The sequence below is a fragment of the Trichosurus vulpecula genome, chromosome 6 (assembly GCF_011100635.1).
Source record: "Trichosurus vulpecula isolate mTriVul1 chromosome 6, mTriVul1.pri, whole genome shotgun sequence".
Classification (NCBI taxonomy): domain Eukaryota; kingdom Metazoa; phylum Chordata; class Mammalia; order Diprotodontia; family Phalangeridae; genus Trichosurus; species Trichosurus vulpecula.
The window spans coordinates 184,148,997-184,168,291 of NC_050578.1; the positions used below are offsets into that span (position 1 = coordinate 184,148,997).

Genomic DNA, 19,295 nt, shown 5'->3' on the forward strand with positions numbered 1-19,295 from the left:
GACTTTAACATCATAGCCCCTGCCATATTACATCAATAAACAGAAATAACACAAAAGAAAACAAAGCTGTCTAATACAATAGAGGTCTGTGCTGTGCTTACATGGTGTTAAAGGATTGACTCTCAAACTCACAGGTCCATAAATTTAGAACTATATGATCTTGGAGGTCAGAAGGCCTGGTTAGTTTAAATTCCAGCTCTGCCATATTTTTGTTGCTCCTTTTGCCTTAAATATAAAGATGCTATAATTAATGGCTAGGTTCCAATGTACTTTTCAATCAATGACTTAGAGATCAACTATTCCAAATCTCTTATTCTGTAGATGAGAAGGATGAGACAGAGATCGTGACTTGTCCAAGGTCACAGAGGTAATCAAGTGACTAAGTTGGGATTCAAACTCTGATCCTCTGGCTGCCAACCTAGTGCTCTTTTGCACAACTGAAAAAAGGGAAGATGCCAAATGATTAGGAAAAATACAAATGGTTTTATTACCGAAAAAAAGGTGATCAAGAGGCCATCAAGAACTACAAATTTCAGCTACAACTACTATTACAACTCCTACTACTACTACAACTCCTACTACTACTACAATTACTATCATTATTTTACTGACCCAAATGAGGACTTTTTCATTTCTAATCTTTATAAGAATGATCTACATAAGAATGGAAAGTACATTTGAGGAAAATGAGTGGCGAACAGTTAAATTTTTACAAAACTTTCTACAACAGACTATATTTTCTTTGATCTAACTAATTAAAAATTACAGAGATTATAAGAGCCTCCTATTTGTTGCTTATAAAAACAAATTCAGTACAGGAAAAAGGAAGATTGAAATGTTTTCTTCCTATGCATATGTTAAGATCACACAAAACTCACTGAGAAACAATATAAGAGGTAACTTTACCTAGAGTTTCTCTGATTATTAATATCAAATGAGGTACAAAACAGAGATATATGCTGATCAAAGGTATCTACCACTGCCAAAGGGTATCCTAAAGTCCAAATGGTAGAGGTATTCCCTACAGATCAGGACATACTCCAGATGACATTGTGCTGATTTCATCAGTCCACAAAATAATTATGTTAAGAAGTTTCCTCAACAAGATCCACAAATACTCTAAAGAGATAAGCCTGACAATCCACAAAGACAAAACCAAACGACTAAAAATGCCTACTGGTGAGAGTACAGCAAGCAGCTGGATTGGCAGCCCATTGAATTACCATAACCACACATGTGTATTAGACAAGCACTGTAGAAAGCCAATGAAGTGGGCACAAAATTGAAGGAAAAAAGTAAACTGGATTATATTTGGAAAACTGTGACGTGCTTAGCACAGGATTTGGCACAGAGTAGGTACATTAAGATAGATGTTTACTGACTAACAAAGGGTTCAGGCTGCTCCTAATGTGAAAAGCAATTTTTCAAAACACCAATGCTCTGCCAGTGATGCTATATGGCTATGACAGTAGAATCCTACAATTTCTGAAGAATCAAAATTGTTGGTGACCCAAAAGAAAAACAGAGATGTATGCAGGCTGTAGCATATTGCCAATGATGACTAACACGCAACAAGTAAAAGATATCATTCAGGAATGTATGATCAGAAAAAAGGAAGGACTATACTACATATAGTAAAAGAAAGGGAAAAGAGATGAACACCTCAAGTGCTACAACTGCTGAAAGGCCTTCAGTATGCTGGGTAGATTCTCTATGGAGGATTCATGGAAGGACATGTATAAGAAACGCATGAGATTAAAAAGGCATGAATGGGTTGTGATCAGCACCGTGGAAAGGAGCATATACAATGACCGGATCATGGATCCTCTGAATTACTAAAGTATAAATGGCTAGAAGTCAATGATTATTATAATACACTTTGCAAATAGGAGTTAGTTTGACAAACCATATCAATCCTAAATTTCTGTTGGGGCAGAATATATGTATCTTGCAGGAATTTTCTTTTAGACAAAGTTTTAATAATGTATTTATACAATGTCTGCTATGAAATAAATATTTGACATTTACTGAATTTCTAGATTAATTATGTAATACTGCTTGAATTGCCAGGGTAGCTGGGCTTTCTAAATCCTCACAATCAACTGCTCTAGGAAAATATACTACCTTGTTCAGTTCTGGAAGCACATGGTCTTCTGACATTCTCAACATTGCTGGAAAGATAAAGTCAAAATTATCTTTCAATGAAAACTACAGAAAACAGTAATAAGAAGAAATTTAGTATATACCTTTTCTTTCATGGAACAAATTTCTTCTTTCAAAATAGTACCTTTTAGCATGCAGTATCCCATGTTTACGTCTCAGGAAAAAATAATACTTTCCTTCTAGGACTAGACACTATAAACTAGGATTAAGTTCTTCATCCATGGTTCAAAGATGCCCTGACCTACCTTTTTCTTTATTCTGTTCAATCCTTTCATTCCATTCAGACAAACATCACTGACTTTTCATCTATTTCTCCATTCTGAATTCTATGTCCTTTGTTCAAATGAAGTAAGGGCTTTACAAACCTTTTTAAAGTACTATATAAATGTTAGCTTCTGTGACAACGATGATGATGTCTATTTTTACAACAGCTTCTCCCTCTTAGCTAGAGAAGCTTAATCTAACTATTACACTTTCTCTGCAAAGCTTTGTTCTCTGTAAGGCATTTAATTTTTTCAAATTTTTCAATTCATCACCAAAAACATTTGCACTATTATATATACATGATTCACTTAAATGTAGTTAATATTTTAAGAGTTGCTTATATATCACTGACTCTTTACATCTACTTTTAGATATTACCTTAGAAAATGTACTTTGTGCAATGCCCAACACAATGATCATTACAAATCATTATTTAAGGTTTTTAAATGTTGGATGAGACTTAAGAAATAATCTGCTTCAATTTCATCATTTCACAGATTAGAAAACTAAGTGACTAGCCCAATGTCAAACCCCAAATTAGTGGCAGAGACTGAACTAGGACCTAAGTCTCTTAACCTCTTGTTTATTCTCTTTCCCCATATGAAACTATGATGATGAAGAGTCATCAGAAACTTTCTTTTTTGTTAGTTAAGATTTGCAATGAAAAAAAAATATAAAAAGCTGTCACTTCAATAGTCTTTGATTTAATCACAGTGTAATTCCTCAACCAATAGAGGTTGCGTACTCCTACACTTTAGTAAATAGTATTTGAGAGTTGCAGCAACCAAGCAATATTCATCACTTAGTGGCCAAACTCTAGGTTCTAAGCCCCTTCATGATTAATGAGGCTGATCCTTTGTCAAAAGCCCAAGTCTGCTGCTGGGCTTACCATCAAAGCCTTTCCAGCTCGACAGGTTCTATCCATGCACTGCCAGCACAGCACTCCAGAACCCAGGCTCACCTTCATGGTACGATCAGGCAGCAGAGCAGGAATTTGGAGGAAGAAATAGCCAGTTACTATTGTAAAATGCAGTAAAGGCAGTGTGGTGTAGTGGCCAGATGCCAACATTGGAGTCAGGAAAAGATGACTTTAAATTATCCCTCTGACACACATGGCTATGTGAGCATGGGTGAGTCGCTTAGCTCTGAGAAAATATGTTTCCTTCTAGAACTACATAGAATCAACCGGGAAGCTTCACAATAGGACATAAATGCAACTAAAGAACTAATATATGTTTTGAGAACAAAGCAAAGCTATCAAGTAAAAAGTCATAAATGCTACCATTATGGGTTTGGGGTTTCACCGGAAATAAAAGTTTTGAACATTACTGCATATAAGGTTATTAATCTTCCTTTTCGTATTTCAGGATTTTAACAGCAAATAGTTACTATACTCAGAATCTCAGAGTTGGAAGGGTCTCAAGGGCTATCTTTATCCAATCTACACCCAAATAAGAAATCCCTCTACAGATCACTTGACAAGTAGTGAGCTAACCTTTGCTTTGCCTCGACCCAGAAAGTGGAACCCATTACGTTCTGAGGAAGTTACAAAGTTTTTTCTGATAGGAAGACTAAATTCACTTCAACTTCTACCCACTGCCCATCAAATCCTTCTTGAACATGACATTAAAGATGTTAAGATAATTTTCGTGCCTCCTCAAGTCATCCCTTCTCTAGGCTAAGCATTTCCTCATTTCTTCAGCCAACTCTCATACAATACAAACCTGAGGCTCTTCACCTTTATGCTTGCCAGTGTATACTGTTAGAGGATCACAGTCCTTCCTAAAACATACCACCCAAACCTAACAGAATACTCCAAACGTTGTTTGACTATGTCCCCTAATGCAGTCTACAATTAAGTTAACTTTTGGGGCTTACAAATCATACCACTGACTCACAGAAAACTTAAAATAAAACCTCCAAGGCGCTTTCAAATGAACTGCTTATCTAGCCATGCCTTCTTCATATAGTACTTATGAAGCTAATTTCATTGAACTGAAGTACATAAGATTTTACACCTATGCTCATTAAATTTTACCTTAATAAATGTGGCCCAATATTCTAGTCAGTCAATATGTTTTTGGATCCTGAAACTTATCCAGTATGGTACTTATCCCTCCTAGCAAGCTGATAAAGATGTCACTTACACCTCTCCCTACGTAGCTCACAAGCATGTTCACTAGTCAAAGGAACCATGCACAGACTTGTGAAGCACAAATGCAACCAGAATCCAGTTGACATTGGGCACTTTGGGTCTTGCCATTCAGCTGGCTCTGAACCCACCAAACTATATCACTGTATCTCTCCCACATCTCTCTTTTCATTTGACAATATGAGTCTCTGTCAAATGCCTTGCTAAAATCCAGGTAACTATCTATAGCATTCCCCTGACCTGCCTGTCTAGTAGCTCTGTGAAAAAGTACAAAATGAACTTAGCCTGTCATATCAATTCTTGAAGCTTTCTGAGATCACCCTTACTAGACTCCAAGTCAAACTTACTGGTCTATAGTTTTCAGGCTTCATTCTCTTCCTTCTTTAGAAAATTCAAACAGATTTGTCCTTTTTCAATCCTGTAGCACCTCTCCATTCTCAATGATCTTTCAAATACCAATGACAGTAACTCAGCAATCAAATCTCCAAGTTTTCAGTATTCCAGGAAAGAATTCATCTGGATCTGATGACTAACTCATGCAGGGGAGCGGGATGTTTTTCCTACTTATCTCTATTAGGCATTTTTATCCTGTTCATTCCTATCTAAACATGATTCTCCGTGGCAGAGAAAATGGAAGGAAAATAAGACAACTATAGATAAAAAATTAGAGTTTTTTTTAAAATACAAGACAACAATACAAGACATGACATAAGCATATGTATTATTTGCATGTGTATATGTATAAATATATGTAATTATCTTATGAATAAATATGTGTGTTTTCTTTTTGGTCTGAACTTGTGAAAGGGGGAGTGTCAAAATAAGTGAGATATGTAATAAGTATTGTGAGAGTATAGAAAGATTTTTTAATAATAGTTAAAGTTATATAGAAGAGTGTTTATTATTATTACTCATTCTCAATTGAAAAAATACAAGTAAATTATTTTAGTAGCGTGCCTCTAGATTGTTATTACCCCTGCCCATCAAGAACTGAAAGAATTAAAACAAGCAGAAAGAAATATTCACATAATCTTACCTACATACAGCCACCGGAAAAATGCTTTGAAGTTTTTCATACTACTATCTATAACTCTAAACAAACAAAATAGAAAGGGTTAGTAATAAATTTATTTTGGATAGCTGGTTCCACTTATTTTTTTTACTTACTATTAGTGAGGTAGAATTTATGTCTAAAAATTAATGTGCATAACTCTCACTGCTATATTTCATCTTAACTACATGATAATTAGGACTTTAAGGACAAAATTCACAAACCTAACACATCCAGAAATTATATTCCAAAGAGCAAATTCATTTCCATTTTAACATCAAGGCAAACAACTCAGATTCTACCTGGTTCTAAGAAACCTTGCCACAAAATATAACATTCTTTCCAAGCATTCAGTAAAGTGTGAAATTCTTTTCTAACTTTGCAAAGAAAGGAAATCAGAAAAACTGTTTTCAGCATTATCTTCACAATACAAAAATATGCTCACTGGTCAGTATAAAGAAAAAACATCAACACCAAGAGAAAACCATTATTGTGAAATTTCTACTGTGGCAATTCCTCTGGTCTCAAAGGACATTACTTTTAGAATGTAATTTGTGATCTTCGCAAGTACTAACAGGATTACAAAAAGTGAATTTCCCTGTTATATACAGGGACCAAAAATAAGTTCTGTAAAGCAATTTTCATTTTGCTTAAATCCCTTTCTGGATATGGAAGTAGGAGTCATTTAAGCTTATAAATGTTAAGATCATTATTAAAAGTAAAAAACATGACACTTGTATTATACTTATCCACTCCAAATATCAAAGTCCTTTGCAAACAATAAATCGAATAATACTCCTAGGGAGATTAGGTCAGTATCATTGACTTTATTGTATATAGTAAGATATCTGAAGTACGAAATTATTAGGTGACTTATTTTAGGTTCCTGAGCAACATCTAACAGCACCAACATGATCACACCACTACTATTTCAAAGAAAAAGAAATTCTTATCACTTCTATGAAGTTTTGGAATATCAGACTAAAACACCATAGCCCGAGAATTGGAAGACATGTTGGAGGTCATCTAAGCCTAATCTTCCACCCCACTCAGGAATCTCAGCTATTTAACTCAACAAACTTTTATGAAGCATCTACTAGGTGCAAGGGATTGTGCTACAGCACTGACATGTGGTTATCTGGCCTCTGCGGAACACTTCTAGGAATGGAGAATCACTACTTCAAGAGATTGCACATTCCATGATCAGCCTTGAGCTGAATCTCTCCTGTAATTTCTACTCATTGATCCTACCTCTACTCTCTGGAATTACACAGGAGAAATTTAATCCCACCTTGTCGGATGACAGCTCTTCAACTATTTAAAGATAGCTATCATGTTATTTCAAGTTCAACTATTCCTTATGACAAATTACTCCCTTTACCATCCTGACTATAGCTCCTCTAGACATGCTCCAGAATTCACTGTCTTTAAATGCAGCACCCAGAACTGAACACAATATTCAAGATGTAATCTGGTCAGTATTTGATAAAGCAGAACTATTACTTTCTGTTCCAGCCATTATAATCTCCTACGTGCATTATAGCGGCAAGTACAAGATAACCCATATGAATGATTTCCCCAGTGTGGGGAACTCCCTTCCCCAGCTGTATGTTACTCAGGAGGTTCTAAATCACAGTATTAGAGCTGGTATGAAAGGCCATTCCATCCAACCTCACTCATCTTACAGATGAACAATGAGGCTGAGAGAGGTTATATGATTTGCCCAAGATCACACAGGTAGTAAAATCCAAGTCCTAGGAACTTATCTGAGGGGAAAAAAGGTAAATGACTTGCTCATAGTCGCACATTTAAGAAGTGAAATAAGGATTTTAACTAAGGTCCTGCAGACTCTAAGCCCAACATTTTATATTCTATACCATACCACCACTATAGGTGCATGTAGGAGATAATTAAAAAATGAATTAATGAGGCCCAAGTTTACATTAGTTATTTTTTTTAGCAACATCACACCGTTGATTTATATTGAGTTTGCATTCAACAGATATGCCAAGATTTTTTTCCTACTTTTAATATACGTAGTCAATATTTAAAGTTTCAATGCATCTCTTCCTCTTCAACTAGATACTGTATCTAAATTACTGAGTATAGGCATAAGGTATAGTAGCTGGCAGCTTGGCTAAGTGACTTTGAGCTATTTAACTTTTACTGCCTCAATTGTTCTATCTGTAAGATGAAATAAGAGTACTATGCTGTAATTATCTCAGAGAAAAGAGGATTTAAAATGTAAAAATTACTGAAATTATCTTCCCTCAATTAATATTTACTGACTGGCCACAAGAAAAGTATTTGCACTTAGGCTGTTAAAACAAAATAGGATTTCTCCACTCTTACGAAAAAACTCATCTTTTTCCTTTGGCTTTCTTATTTTTTTTCTCTTCTTCAAAAAATAAATTAGATTAAAAAAAAAAAACAAAAACAAAAAAAAATAAATTAGATTAAGATCTTATTACTTAAACTGTATGATTAGGAGGAAAAACAAAAACCATCATACATTTCTGATACTTACTGAAGAAGTTCATTTGCCTTTAATATGAAAGAACCCACACTAGTAATAGCATCTATGGAAAAAAGACACAATTTTACTTCTTATAAGCAAAAACAATTTTAATGTAATCTACTGAGAAATAAACTGACTACCTTCAATTCCAGTGGCATCTAGTCCAAGAGGTTCATATTTTTGTTTCCAAGAAGCCATTCCTTTCAATTCACTCAAATGGTACAGTAAGGCCTCAGAGCCACTACCAAAGTAAAAGAAAACATAATTTCTCAGTTATTCTCATCACTACTTACCATCATCATGGATACTAAACACACAGTTTAAAAATTTACAATTTTTCAGACTAGAAACTTACAACAAGTTTAATTTGGGTTTTATTTTCTAAGATACCCCTAAGAATCTGAATGTATCATTCTGTCCTGATGCCTCCGGAGAGATGAAATTAAAATGCAATTCAAATTATATTACAATAGCTCATCATCCTGATATTACAAAACAATCATTATATTTAAGTCTAAAATTAAAAGGTCCCAAACCATTAAGATCACATGTAGATTTTTACCATAGTTCAAATCTTAAACTCAACATTACTTCCTGATTTATTTCAATTCTCAAGGCAGAGTAACAAGCCCATTTCCAAATCTACTAAAAACAAGTGGGGGAAAAAAAGAATCAATCTACATGTGGTGGAGAAAATATTCTGGGGGTGATAGATAGACTCAGCCATTGGCTCTTTAAAGTCTATTCCCATATCCAGTTCAATGATTGACTAACCAAGATGACCAGCCCAAAAAGATGTAAAAGTTTGGAGCCATGGATAATGGATAGTAGTCTCTAGGTGATAAACCACTACAAGATTTTAGGTAAGTCAATTTCAACAGCTATAATGCTAAATAAAGCATTCCAAATAATCATACCTCTGCAGGTGACTTATGACCAATTTTTGTATACTGGAATATGAAGACTCTATAGACTGGCCAAGCTTTTTTAAGCCCTAATTAAGAAAAGAGAAATAATTTAGCATGTCCCTAAGAGATGATAAACTTCTTTAAAGGAAGCAATAAAATGTGTGCTTTACATTCACAAGAGGCAGTGTGGCATAATGGATAAAGTGCTGCCCTTAAAGCCCAGAAGACCTGAGTTCTAGTCTCAACTTTTGACATATAAACTGCCTCTATGACCTCTGGCAAACCACAAAAACCTCTTAGGGTTCCAAACGACTATGCTTGTAAGATGCTGACCAACAGTGGTAGAAAGGGACCTCTTCGTCTGGGAGTTCCCTATACCAATGAAAGCACAGATCCAATCCCTATTCTTTGAAATTCATAGCCATTTTAAAACACAAACACACATACTGTATTATTAACTATACCTTTACTGTTAACTGGTTCATTAAGAGGGACTGAAGTTCAAGGCTAAAATTAAAAACAAAAAACAGAATTTTAATAATTTTTCTCTATTTAAAACCTCTTTTTCTCCTTTACTGTTTTGAAACTCAAGGTACACAAATTATGCAAAAGAACAGTATACATTTAATATACAAATTAAAAATTATCCAATTACCTTGCTTTCCCCCATAATAGCAGCTGCATGAATTCATCCTGCACTGAAGTCGTTGTGTTCTTTTCCTAGTGGTCAAATATTATTGTCATAATTATTTTTATTTTACTGAGAAATATTTAGAATTATAAACATATTTATTCAGAAGCACATAATTCTTATATCATCACTAAGCCTTTCCTAAAAATTCATATTTAAGTTGGTCACTACAATATCAGTGACTAAGGTAGAACTAATTATTTATTATAACATTTACTCCTCCAAGTTGTTTTCTCATTTTATACGACTACCTGGTCTATCATCCTAATCCCTACCCAATAATCCTCTCTGCCAACTTTCCTCAGATGACCATATCATGCTCACAACAAATAAGCCAATTATTTCATATAATTAAGTCAAAGAGGAAAGCATGAATAATGTTTTATAGGATAAATTATTTTCCTATTTTTAAAGTTACATGAGAAGTTAGATCAAACTGAAAAATTACTACTCTTAACTAATATTGCTCCATTTATGGGTTTTCTTAAATGCCTGAGACATGAGCTAAAAATAAGTAAGGAATTTAATGCATCCTTTAACTTTTCAATTGGGGGCTTCAGTAATAATACCTGTACAAATTTGGTAAGACGAGAATCCATCTGCATCAATATTTCTTCCCAGGCCTCACACATGCATGTCAACGATAACCTTATATACTATTAATGAAAAAGGCAAAAAAAAATAATTAAAGCAATGAAAAATATTTTAACCTAAGATGTTAATTAAGAATTTGTATTTTTATTGTTATCTGACTCATAATAATTCGAAATTTATCCCCTAGTGAATTTAGCTTTGAGCCTCACAGGAAAAAGATAAAAACATGAATTATAGTAGCCAGTGTCAAGATATATTTCAAAGAATGTTCTATTGAAGATATGGACAAACTACTGAAATACAATTATTTAAACTTTTCTACAAGCATATTTCAGATTACACTAATAGCCAAAATGAATGTTTGGTCAAATCATGTAGGTTGATATAAATCAACAGTTTTAAAACAGAACTTTAGATTAGATGCTGACCTCTAAGAGTGCACTGTCATTTAGAAGTAGGTAAATGAGATGTTGTATAGTCTACAATACCCTACGAGATGTTTTCCAAATTAGATTTTAAAAATTATTAAAGTAGTATTTGAACTGTCATCAAAAATGTTCAATTGTTTTAGAAAGTATCAATAAATTTTCTATTTCTGAGACTGATACAAAGTGATCCTAACATAAATTATCATAGTGTTGAGGAACATTAAGAAGTGAAAGTTTATGCACTTGGTATGTAAAGAACTGAAGAAATCAACACCTTAAAGAGTTGCATAAAACAAGTTTTAAATAAATACCTGCAAAAGAGTTGAAATATGAGTAAATTTTCTGGCCATCCGAGTAACTTCAGGTAAATAAGTAGACAACAGGCTAGTATCAAGCTGTAAGGCTCAACAGAAGAAATTGCAGTGAAAACCAGATGCTTACTTTTAAACTTTATTAAAGCTAAATCACTATCAAAAGATGTGTCCATGGAGACAGAGAATACCCCAAGAAACATAGACCACTTAACACACAATTTCGTGACCAAAATTCCCTACTTCAAATCTCACAGCATTTTTAGAAGTATCAACAAGTGACTGACTGGTTTTTGCTAACTTTAAGTAGAACATACTCATACACGTATCACATGAAATCCCTTTTTAAATGTGAAATAAAATGATTTTGTCACAATCTACAAAAGAATGTTTTAGAAACAGTTTAAACAGTATTTGGCTTTAAAAACAAACTATTTCAGTGCTGAGCAAAGGAATGCAAATCCTAGGGTTTTCAAATCTATCTTCTGGGCAAGTAGTTAACCCTTCTGGATCACAATTCTTATTTATAAAATTAAAATAATTGTAACAACCTATTTCATAAGATTACTAGGAATAGTTATCTAAAACAGATCACAAATTCACACAGATGATTCATTTAAAAAAATAGAGAAGTCATCAAAATACACACCTCTGACCACACATATAATTATGTACCTCTTTTTTTTTAAATATCTTTCTAATTGTAAGCTCCATGAAAGCAAGAATTGTGTTTCATCTAATGTTTCTATGTTCTCCAGCTTATATCACACTGTTCTACACACCAGTTATTTATTATGTCTGCTGAACTGAAGTAGAGAAGGAAGGTGTTAGGCAGAAGTGCCACTCACTGGATCTTTTCAAGTGTTTTCCTTTTGTGGGTAGTTTGGCAATTTATGTGGGCATCTGATTAGGTGGGTCCATATTTGAGGCAGGGAAATTTTTAGTTAATGTTAGAATTACTGAAATATAAAAATTCAGTTTTGTCATAGCTCAGTTCCCCTATCCTATCAAATGAGATATTTGTAAAGCACTTAGCACAGTACCTGGCAAGTACTAGGCACTTAACTAATGTCTGTTGCCTGCCCTTCCTGTTACCCATACCTACAAAGCAAATAAATAATAATCAAGTTTTTTTTGTTTTCCATTTGTCTCAGTTTTTAAATTACTGAGTATTTCTATTACACAGATAGTACCACAGTAAAGACTTAAAATATAAGATTAGTTGGAACACGTAGAGTTCATCATCATCAGACCCACAATACTACTGTTTCTATGGGCCATACTGTAGGACAGGGCTGTCCAAAACGCAGCCCGCAGTGTGATTTATGCGGCCGGCCTACAAGCACAGAAATTTACATAAATTCTTTAGTAAAGAAACTGAGCTACCGCAGAGCTCTCACAAAAATGGCAAATCAAAATATATTGTCTATTGTTTCAATAGAAACACAAGGTTGGACAGCCCTGCTCTAAGACACAGAACCAATTCTACTATATGGTTTCTCTGCTGAAATGACAATTCTAATAATGGTGTTTTACCTGCAAAAGATGTGGGAATTCTTAAAGAGTGCTAATGTTTCTTTCATGAAAGAAAGAGAAACATGGAATAGTGGATATGTGCCAGTTTTATCAACAGGGAAGAAGGTCTGGATTCAGATTCTGTCTCTGACAGACTATGTGTGTGGATAAATTGCTTTTACTGTATGATTATGGGCAAGTCATTTTTCTCTGCACCTCAAGTACCTCATCTGTAAAATGGAGATAATAATACCACCTTTGGTACCTATCTCAGAGTCATATAAAGCTCAAATATGATAATATATGCAAAGAACTTTGTAGGTCTTAAAGAACTCTCTAACTCTCAGCTATTAATATTATTATGCTATAGATCATCAAAATGGTCTTCAGCCATTGGAATCAACAAGGCAGGAAGAGCGTGCCATAGACTGCATTTCACATTGCTCTGAAAATCAGTTTTACTTACCTGAAAATATGAAATTTCTGATATAATACTGGTAGAATCTCCTATCTCTGTAATAACTGATAATGATTTCAAGTCACTTGATAAGCATAAGCCAAGACATGAACCAGAAACCTGAAAAAGTAAAAGATTCCAGTCATAAATTTTATTTGTTCATTTTACTCAAATAACATTTTTAATATTAATGCATTACTTTATGTTTGTGTACAATACATGAGGCAAAAACCTAGGTAAAACCTAGAAAATAAAACTGCTCAGGCAACCTAAATCTCCACTGTTCAGGTGTCTGCCTTCCCTCTGTTATGGATACTGGGGGTGTCAAAACTAGATCCACATTCACAGACTCAATTCAGGGAAATGGTCTGTATTTCTCCCCTCTCCTTTGGTTACCCTAGTTAAAGTCAGTTTCCACAACTGAAATCAGCAGAAAATCAGCACCTCAACCTTCACCAATTGTTCCCTCTCTCCTCAGGAGGTACAGGAGGAGACCTGAACTTAGGGAGCAAGTTCAGTGCTAAGCCTTTAGCTCTGGTGGTTGGGAGCCAAACAAAACTGGTTTTGACTAATTTAGCTTAGCTGTATTTTCCCCACAAATTCTAGCTTTTATTCTCCATAGACTGGCAAAAAATACAAGTGAGTTCGTAAAGCATAAAGCAACTATAAGCATATCAATCTTTTTTTTTTAAGGTTCCCTTTAATTCCATTAGCAACTAATAGCTCTTGCTCTTTATGGGTACCATCTCTCTTACTTTTACACTCTGTATGAATTATAAGTGAAATCTCTAACTTCCAAATTTAATTAATTCATGATTATAAGAAAATATCATTCCTTTCAGAAAAAAACCCATACATTTAGCATTTAAGGAATAGTAATTTCAATTACTGGAAATGAGAAAAGTCAGTGTTTGAATCTTGTCTCATAAACCAATTAGTTGCTACATTTAAAAAGAAATTGTTGGGAAAATAAAAAAAGAAAACTTACCCCTGTAACAGTAGCAATTTTGTACATTCCATAAGCATAGATCTCAATGAACCCAGAGTTTCCTCCAAGGACAAGAGCATTAAGCCTAATTAAAAGTAAGGCAACAAGCTGAGGACCAATCAACAATAGAAATAATCAAGTTCTAAAACTCAGCTCTAAATGACTACTCCTACATAATCTACATATTAAGGCTCTCCTGCAGTGGAAATTGATAAACCAAAACAAGTCTACTGGTCAAATTCAGCTAAACGTGCCTAGTCTTTTCAAAAGTAGTACAAAAATTCAACTGTGCAAATTAGGAAGGCCTGCTACCTGGAAGAAATCAGGCTGTAGGCAAATAACAGTAAAAATTATAATTAAAACACCAATACTGTGCTTTTTCCTATTTGTGGCTAGTATCATCGCAGCTCTACTAGGATGACACCGACACTTACATTTTAAAATTTACAAAGCACTTTGCATACATCAGCTCTTTGGATTCTTACAAGCCTGAAAGGCAGTTATCACAACTACTATTATCCCTGCTTTTTACAAATAAGTAAACAGAGGTTTACAAAGGCTGACTGATTTGTCCACACCATGTCCCTAGTTCTTTCCTCTATGTACCATATGCTGCCTCTACCTCAACGGTAAATATATTTGATAGGGCCTGAAGATTTTAAAAATGCAATGCACCTGCCAACTCTAAAATTCAAAGATGAAACAGCACTTTTTACTTTTTTATTCCATTAAAATTTTTCTCTAAAACAGTAAAGGGAGGTTACAAACTTTTAAAACTATTTTTTAAATTGACAGAATGAAAGGCCACAGAATAAAATCAAGTTAAGTGATAGATATTAAAAGAATACCTAGTATGCACAAAACAATTATACAAACACGTAAGATCTGTCCATTTAAAACTTCCTACCCAGATTAAGTGATTTTAAATATAAGAAACCCATACTTGCCACCCACCATAGGTATGTCCAAGAAAATTTACCTGACATCACCCAAGAGCTTCATAATTTCATCTGATTTTTCTTCACTAAAATATGAAAATAATCGTTACAACTCAATTTTTATACTAAACAATAATTCTCTTACCAGAAAAAATACCAAAAAATCTTTCTTACCTAAAAATTTTTGCAGTAGTGCTATAGCTGAATAAAAATATAAATTAAGAAAATTAATACTTTAAACAAAAAAACTAAACAAGATATTTTCATAACATAGTCAATAACAAATTTCAAATGAATAAGAAAATTACAACTAGTTACAAAGCTATCCAACTTTGATACTTACTTTTTTGGCAATGCAGGTAGTTTAGGCAGGAGGAGATTTGATTCATCTTCAGCATTATAAAAGGATGTTAAAACACTAGAGGAAAAAAGAACACTAAAGTTCTAAAATACAAAAGATGTGACCTTTTTTTTACAATTTAAAAATATTGTAATCTTTCAAAGAAAGAGAAATAACAGAAAGTTAACAGTAGTCAGGTCTTGCACTTAAAAATCTTGCCATCATATTCAGTATGAGTTAAGAATAAAATATTCATATCTTTTCTCCATTGAGAAGCATGTAATTTTCTCAGTACTCAGTTCAAAATAAATGCTACATAGTAAAAATGAAATATTACCCAAGCTCTAAACATCTATAGCTACTATTTATGTTATGAAAAAAATCACCGTTAAGATTGATTTGGGCAAAATCAACATAACACAAAGATTTAGGTAAAATAAGTAAGGTAAAGCAACAAGTTTTATAACAACTATACAGCATTTCGATGAGAAGGGACATTTACTATAACAAAAAATATATTAAAAATTTTCCTTATTCACAAACAGCCATTGTCTTGACTTTTAAAGGACAAATGTATCCATTTTATAAATCACAAAACAGAAGTAAATGACTTATCTAGGATCACAAAATTGCTATTAAGGATGTGGAATTATAGTTCATGAATTCTAAACACTCATCCAAGGGTCCACTACCATAGATCTAAGTAGCAAGATTTGTTTTAAAGAAAATTGCTATTACTTATGCTGGCTTAGTGGCCAGTCCTGTGGTTTACATACAAACTTCCAATCTAATGACTTGACAAGCAGTTCCACATTTAACACAAAAGTAGTCCTGAAAGCCTCTGGATCTTCAGCATAATATTCATAAATTGGTATATGAATCATCACTACTGAAGTAATAGGTTTTTAAAAAAAAATTGCTAAAAATCAATGAATTATAATAAACTCCTAATGATTTAGAAATAATAATTTACAAGAATTACTTGTCAAGAATAGCTTGTACTGCATTTTTAAAAGTAATTTTAATTTTTCATGATTTAGAGAAATTAGATTTTATACATGTGTATATATATGTGTATATACACATGTGTATACACACACACACAAATATACACATATGCACGTACATACACAGTTCTTAAAACATTGTTGCTTAATAAAAGAAAAGAATTTAGTAGAGTATTATAAAAAAGCAACCTATTTTGGTAAAGTTGGGGAGAAAGATGACCCCAAAGGTATTCCTACACTACATTTAAAGTTACCTTTGACACGCTGAATTTGTATTAATGCAGATTTCAAAATTTCTTGACCTACCTGCTTTCTTCAGTTACTTCCATCCAATGCATATAAGTAATAGGTGTATCCACAGAAAAAGAGTGCAAGCTTTCAGGTTTTTCAACATCACATAAAATAACTTTCTTGGTGTCAGCAAGACCAAAGGCCAAAACTACCAAAAAAGGCAATCAAATATTAGGTGATTCACATAGAAAAATGTAACTATATCTAAAAACAACTTAGTGAAATGAATTCGGGCTCAAAATCCTAAGTAGTTAATGTTTTTAATTTGCTGTTTAAATTTGTCTATTTAAAATAAATCTTCATTACAGTTGTTAGAATTAAGAATTCTACCTTATGATAATACTAATGCAACGTTAAACTATTAGTAAATTTTTAAAGGAAAAAAAATCCATAAAGGATTTTTATAAGTTCGCTTAAAAGTGGGCCTATTCACTTTCATGTAGAGTATTAACATAATGTATTTGTATATACTTACACATCTAGAACCTTGAGATCCAACACTTTCTCACGTACAGTATTAAACATCTGACATAGTATAAGTTCCTAGATTAGAAACTATGTGTGTCATCTGGCACAAAGCATTTAACAGATAAACAACAATAATATATTGCTGTATGATGGCTCTTTATTACCAAGATATAGCGGAATCTATAAACAAGCCTAGAAGAAATAATTTAATCTGTCTAATTTTTAATACTTTTTCTACCCTTTATTTTTCTTTACTAAATGAGAACATGGGAATCATAAGTACACTTCTCTTTGACAACAATTAAATCTTACAGTGAGGAGTTTCTGAATGGGTCGCTAAAAAGATATTTTTAATACATCAAATTATTTCACTGAATTTCAAATATGGACTCAGATAATATCATCCAATATTTACTAATGTACAAATCTGTACAAAGTCCTTGTAAGTTCTTGCCTCTCCTTCCTAAAAACAAACTACTTGAAATAACTCTCAAATAGTCTTTATTTGACGAAGACTATATTTAATTTTTTAGTGAAAACCTATTGCTCATTATTTAATCAACACTTACTGTGTGATCTTTCACAAGCCTTTGTTTCCCTAGCACTTAGTACAAAGCCTTGTACACAGCAGATGTTTGATACTTACTGATTAATAAAATTTTTTATTTCACTATGGTTCTTTCCCAAGACAAGCGCACTGTACAAATAAAATGTAGCTGAACAAAATCCCTCAAATTATGTGTGCAAAGCGACAAGGGAGAACCCTAACCACTAACATATTAAATGATATTAATGATGGCTAATTTTTATCAATTATAAAAATGAGAGATACTCTTTGGTGTTTCAATGTGTCTGCTCTCATCAGTGTGGCTACTCTGCCATTTATCCATGCCTTCTCATCCTGTATGATTCTCATTAACATCTTATGTGAATCCTCCAGAGGATCTCTCCAACATACTTCTAGATCTCTTAATGTTTTGTGAATTTCATGAAAACCTTCAGACCATGTTATTATTAGTTCTTACTATACAACAAATGAACCTTCTCTGGTCACAACTGTTCTTGATGACATTCTTCATGGAACTTCTCCCATGTAAATCATTGCTGGTAATAAACTGCAGGAAACTTGCGCCCATGTTATGTCTTTCCATTTTGCTTTTTTAGTTACTCTTAACTTTAATTCTTACAAGACTACTGTATTCCAGGTTTTGTAGTCATATAATATCACTAGAGAAACCTGGAAGATTTGTTTTGGTAACATGGAGCAGACTGTGATTATTAGAAGCCCTATGCAATTCCCCAAATGCTATTCAGTTCACTCTCATCCTATTCAATTATGGGCCCAATTTAAGCCTATCTGAATTGCCTTTTCAAGATATATGTGCTAATGGACTAAACCAAGGAGCTGCTGCATGTCAAAATTTTCCAGATTATTCATTTGCTGTTTTTACAATATGGTTTTTTAGGCTAATTTTATTTGAGTAGTCTTGGATCTCACTGTAGTACTGTTCAAGGCTCAAAACAATCAGCATAATGTAACTGACAAACAAGCAACCGTAGAACCTCAATATGGAATGAAAAAGGAAATATCCCTTCCATTTGGATTTTTATCTCTCTCTCTCTCACACACACACACATGCACACACACACATCCATTTTATGCCTTCCTAAATATAGTTTAAAGAATTGTTGAACAAATTATCACTGTGGTTTCATCTATCAAAGAAGTTTGTCGTAGCTTTATCATCTTAACACATACATAAGAGGTAGGTGAAGGAAGAGGCTCTGAGGCTGTATTCTGCCCTTACACGTTCATTCCTTCATTGATGATACTCAATCAACAAGTATTTATTAGGTGTCTGCTATGTATCAGGCACCATGTGTCAGGCACTGGGGAAAGAAGTACAAAAAAATCTAATCTCTACTCATAAGGAGTGTACATTCTCATAGAGAAGAAGATAAGTAGTTATATAAATAACTGCAGCACAAAGTGCAAAAATACAAAGTAATTAAATGCAAGGTTGTTTGGGAGAGAGGACACTAGTAGCTGAAGAATAAGGAAAGGCCCCATGCAGAAGACATCTTGGTTGCATCTTAAAGGAATAAAGGGACTCTTTGAAGCAGAGGTAAGGAGGGCATGCATCTCAGCCTTCCAGGATGGCCACTGCAAAAGCACCAAGAAAGGAGAAGAGAGCAGCATGTGTGAGGAAG

At 33.6% G+C, this 19,295-nt stretch overlaps 1 protein-coding gene across 4 annotated transcripts in view; it reads right to left on the reverse strand.

Annotated features, from left to right (window-relative positions):
- The window catches only part of ANAPC4 (anaphase promoting complex subunit 4), a 40,676-nt gene that overhangs the window by 14,634 nt on the left and 6,747 nt on the right, over window positions 1–19,295 (reverse strand). For all 4 annotated transcript variants that reach the window (XM_036763947.1, XM_036763948.1, XM_036763950.1 and 1 more), the window contains 15 exons: window positions 16,632–16,764; window positions 15,322–15,396; window positions 15,153–15,179; window positions 15,020–15,064; window positions 14,041–14,125; window positions 13,062–13,172; window positions 11,081–11,164; window positions 10,317–10,403; window positions 9,712–9,776; window positions 9,521–9,563; window positions 9,066–9,142; window positions 8,289–8,389; window positions 8,158–8,209; window positions 5,616–5,671; window positions 2,125–2,171 (listed from right to left, as the gene is read on the reverse strand). In XM_036763947.1, coding sequence (XP_036619842.1) covers window positions 2,125–2,171; window positions 5,616–5,671; window positions 8,158–8,209; window positions 8,289–8,389; window positions 9,066–9,142; window positions 9,521–9,563; window positions 9,712–9,776; window positions 10,317–10,403; window positions 11,081–11,164; window positions 13,062–13,172; window positions 14,041–14,125; window positions 15,020–15,064; window positions 15,153–15,179; window positions 15,322–15,396; window positions 16,632–16,764 — 1,088 coding nt within the window. The remainder of the gene's footprint in view (window positions 1–2,124; window positions 2,172–5,615; window positions 5,672–8,157; window positions 8,210–8,288; window positions 8,390–9,065; window positions 9,143–9,520; window positions 9,564–9,711; window positions 9,777–10,316; window positions 10,404–11,080; window positions 11,165–13,061; window positions 13,173–14,040; window positions 14,126–15,019; window positions 15,065–15,152; window positions 15,180–15,321; window positions 15,397–16,631; window positions 16,765–19,295) is intronic.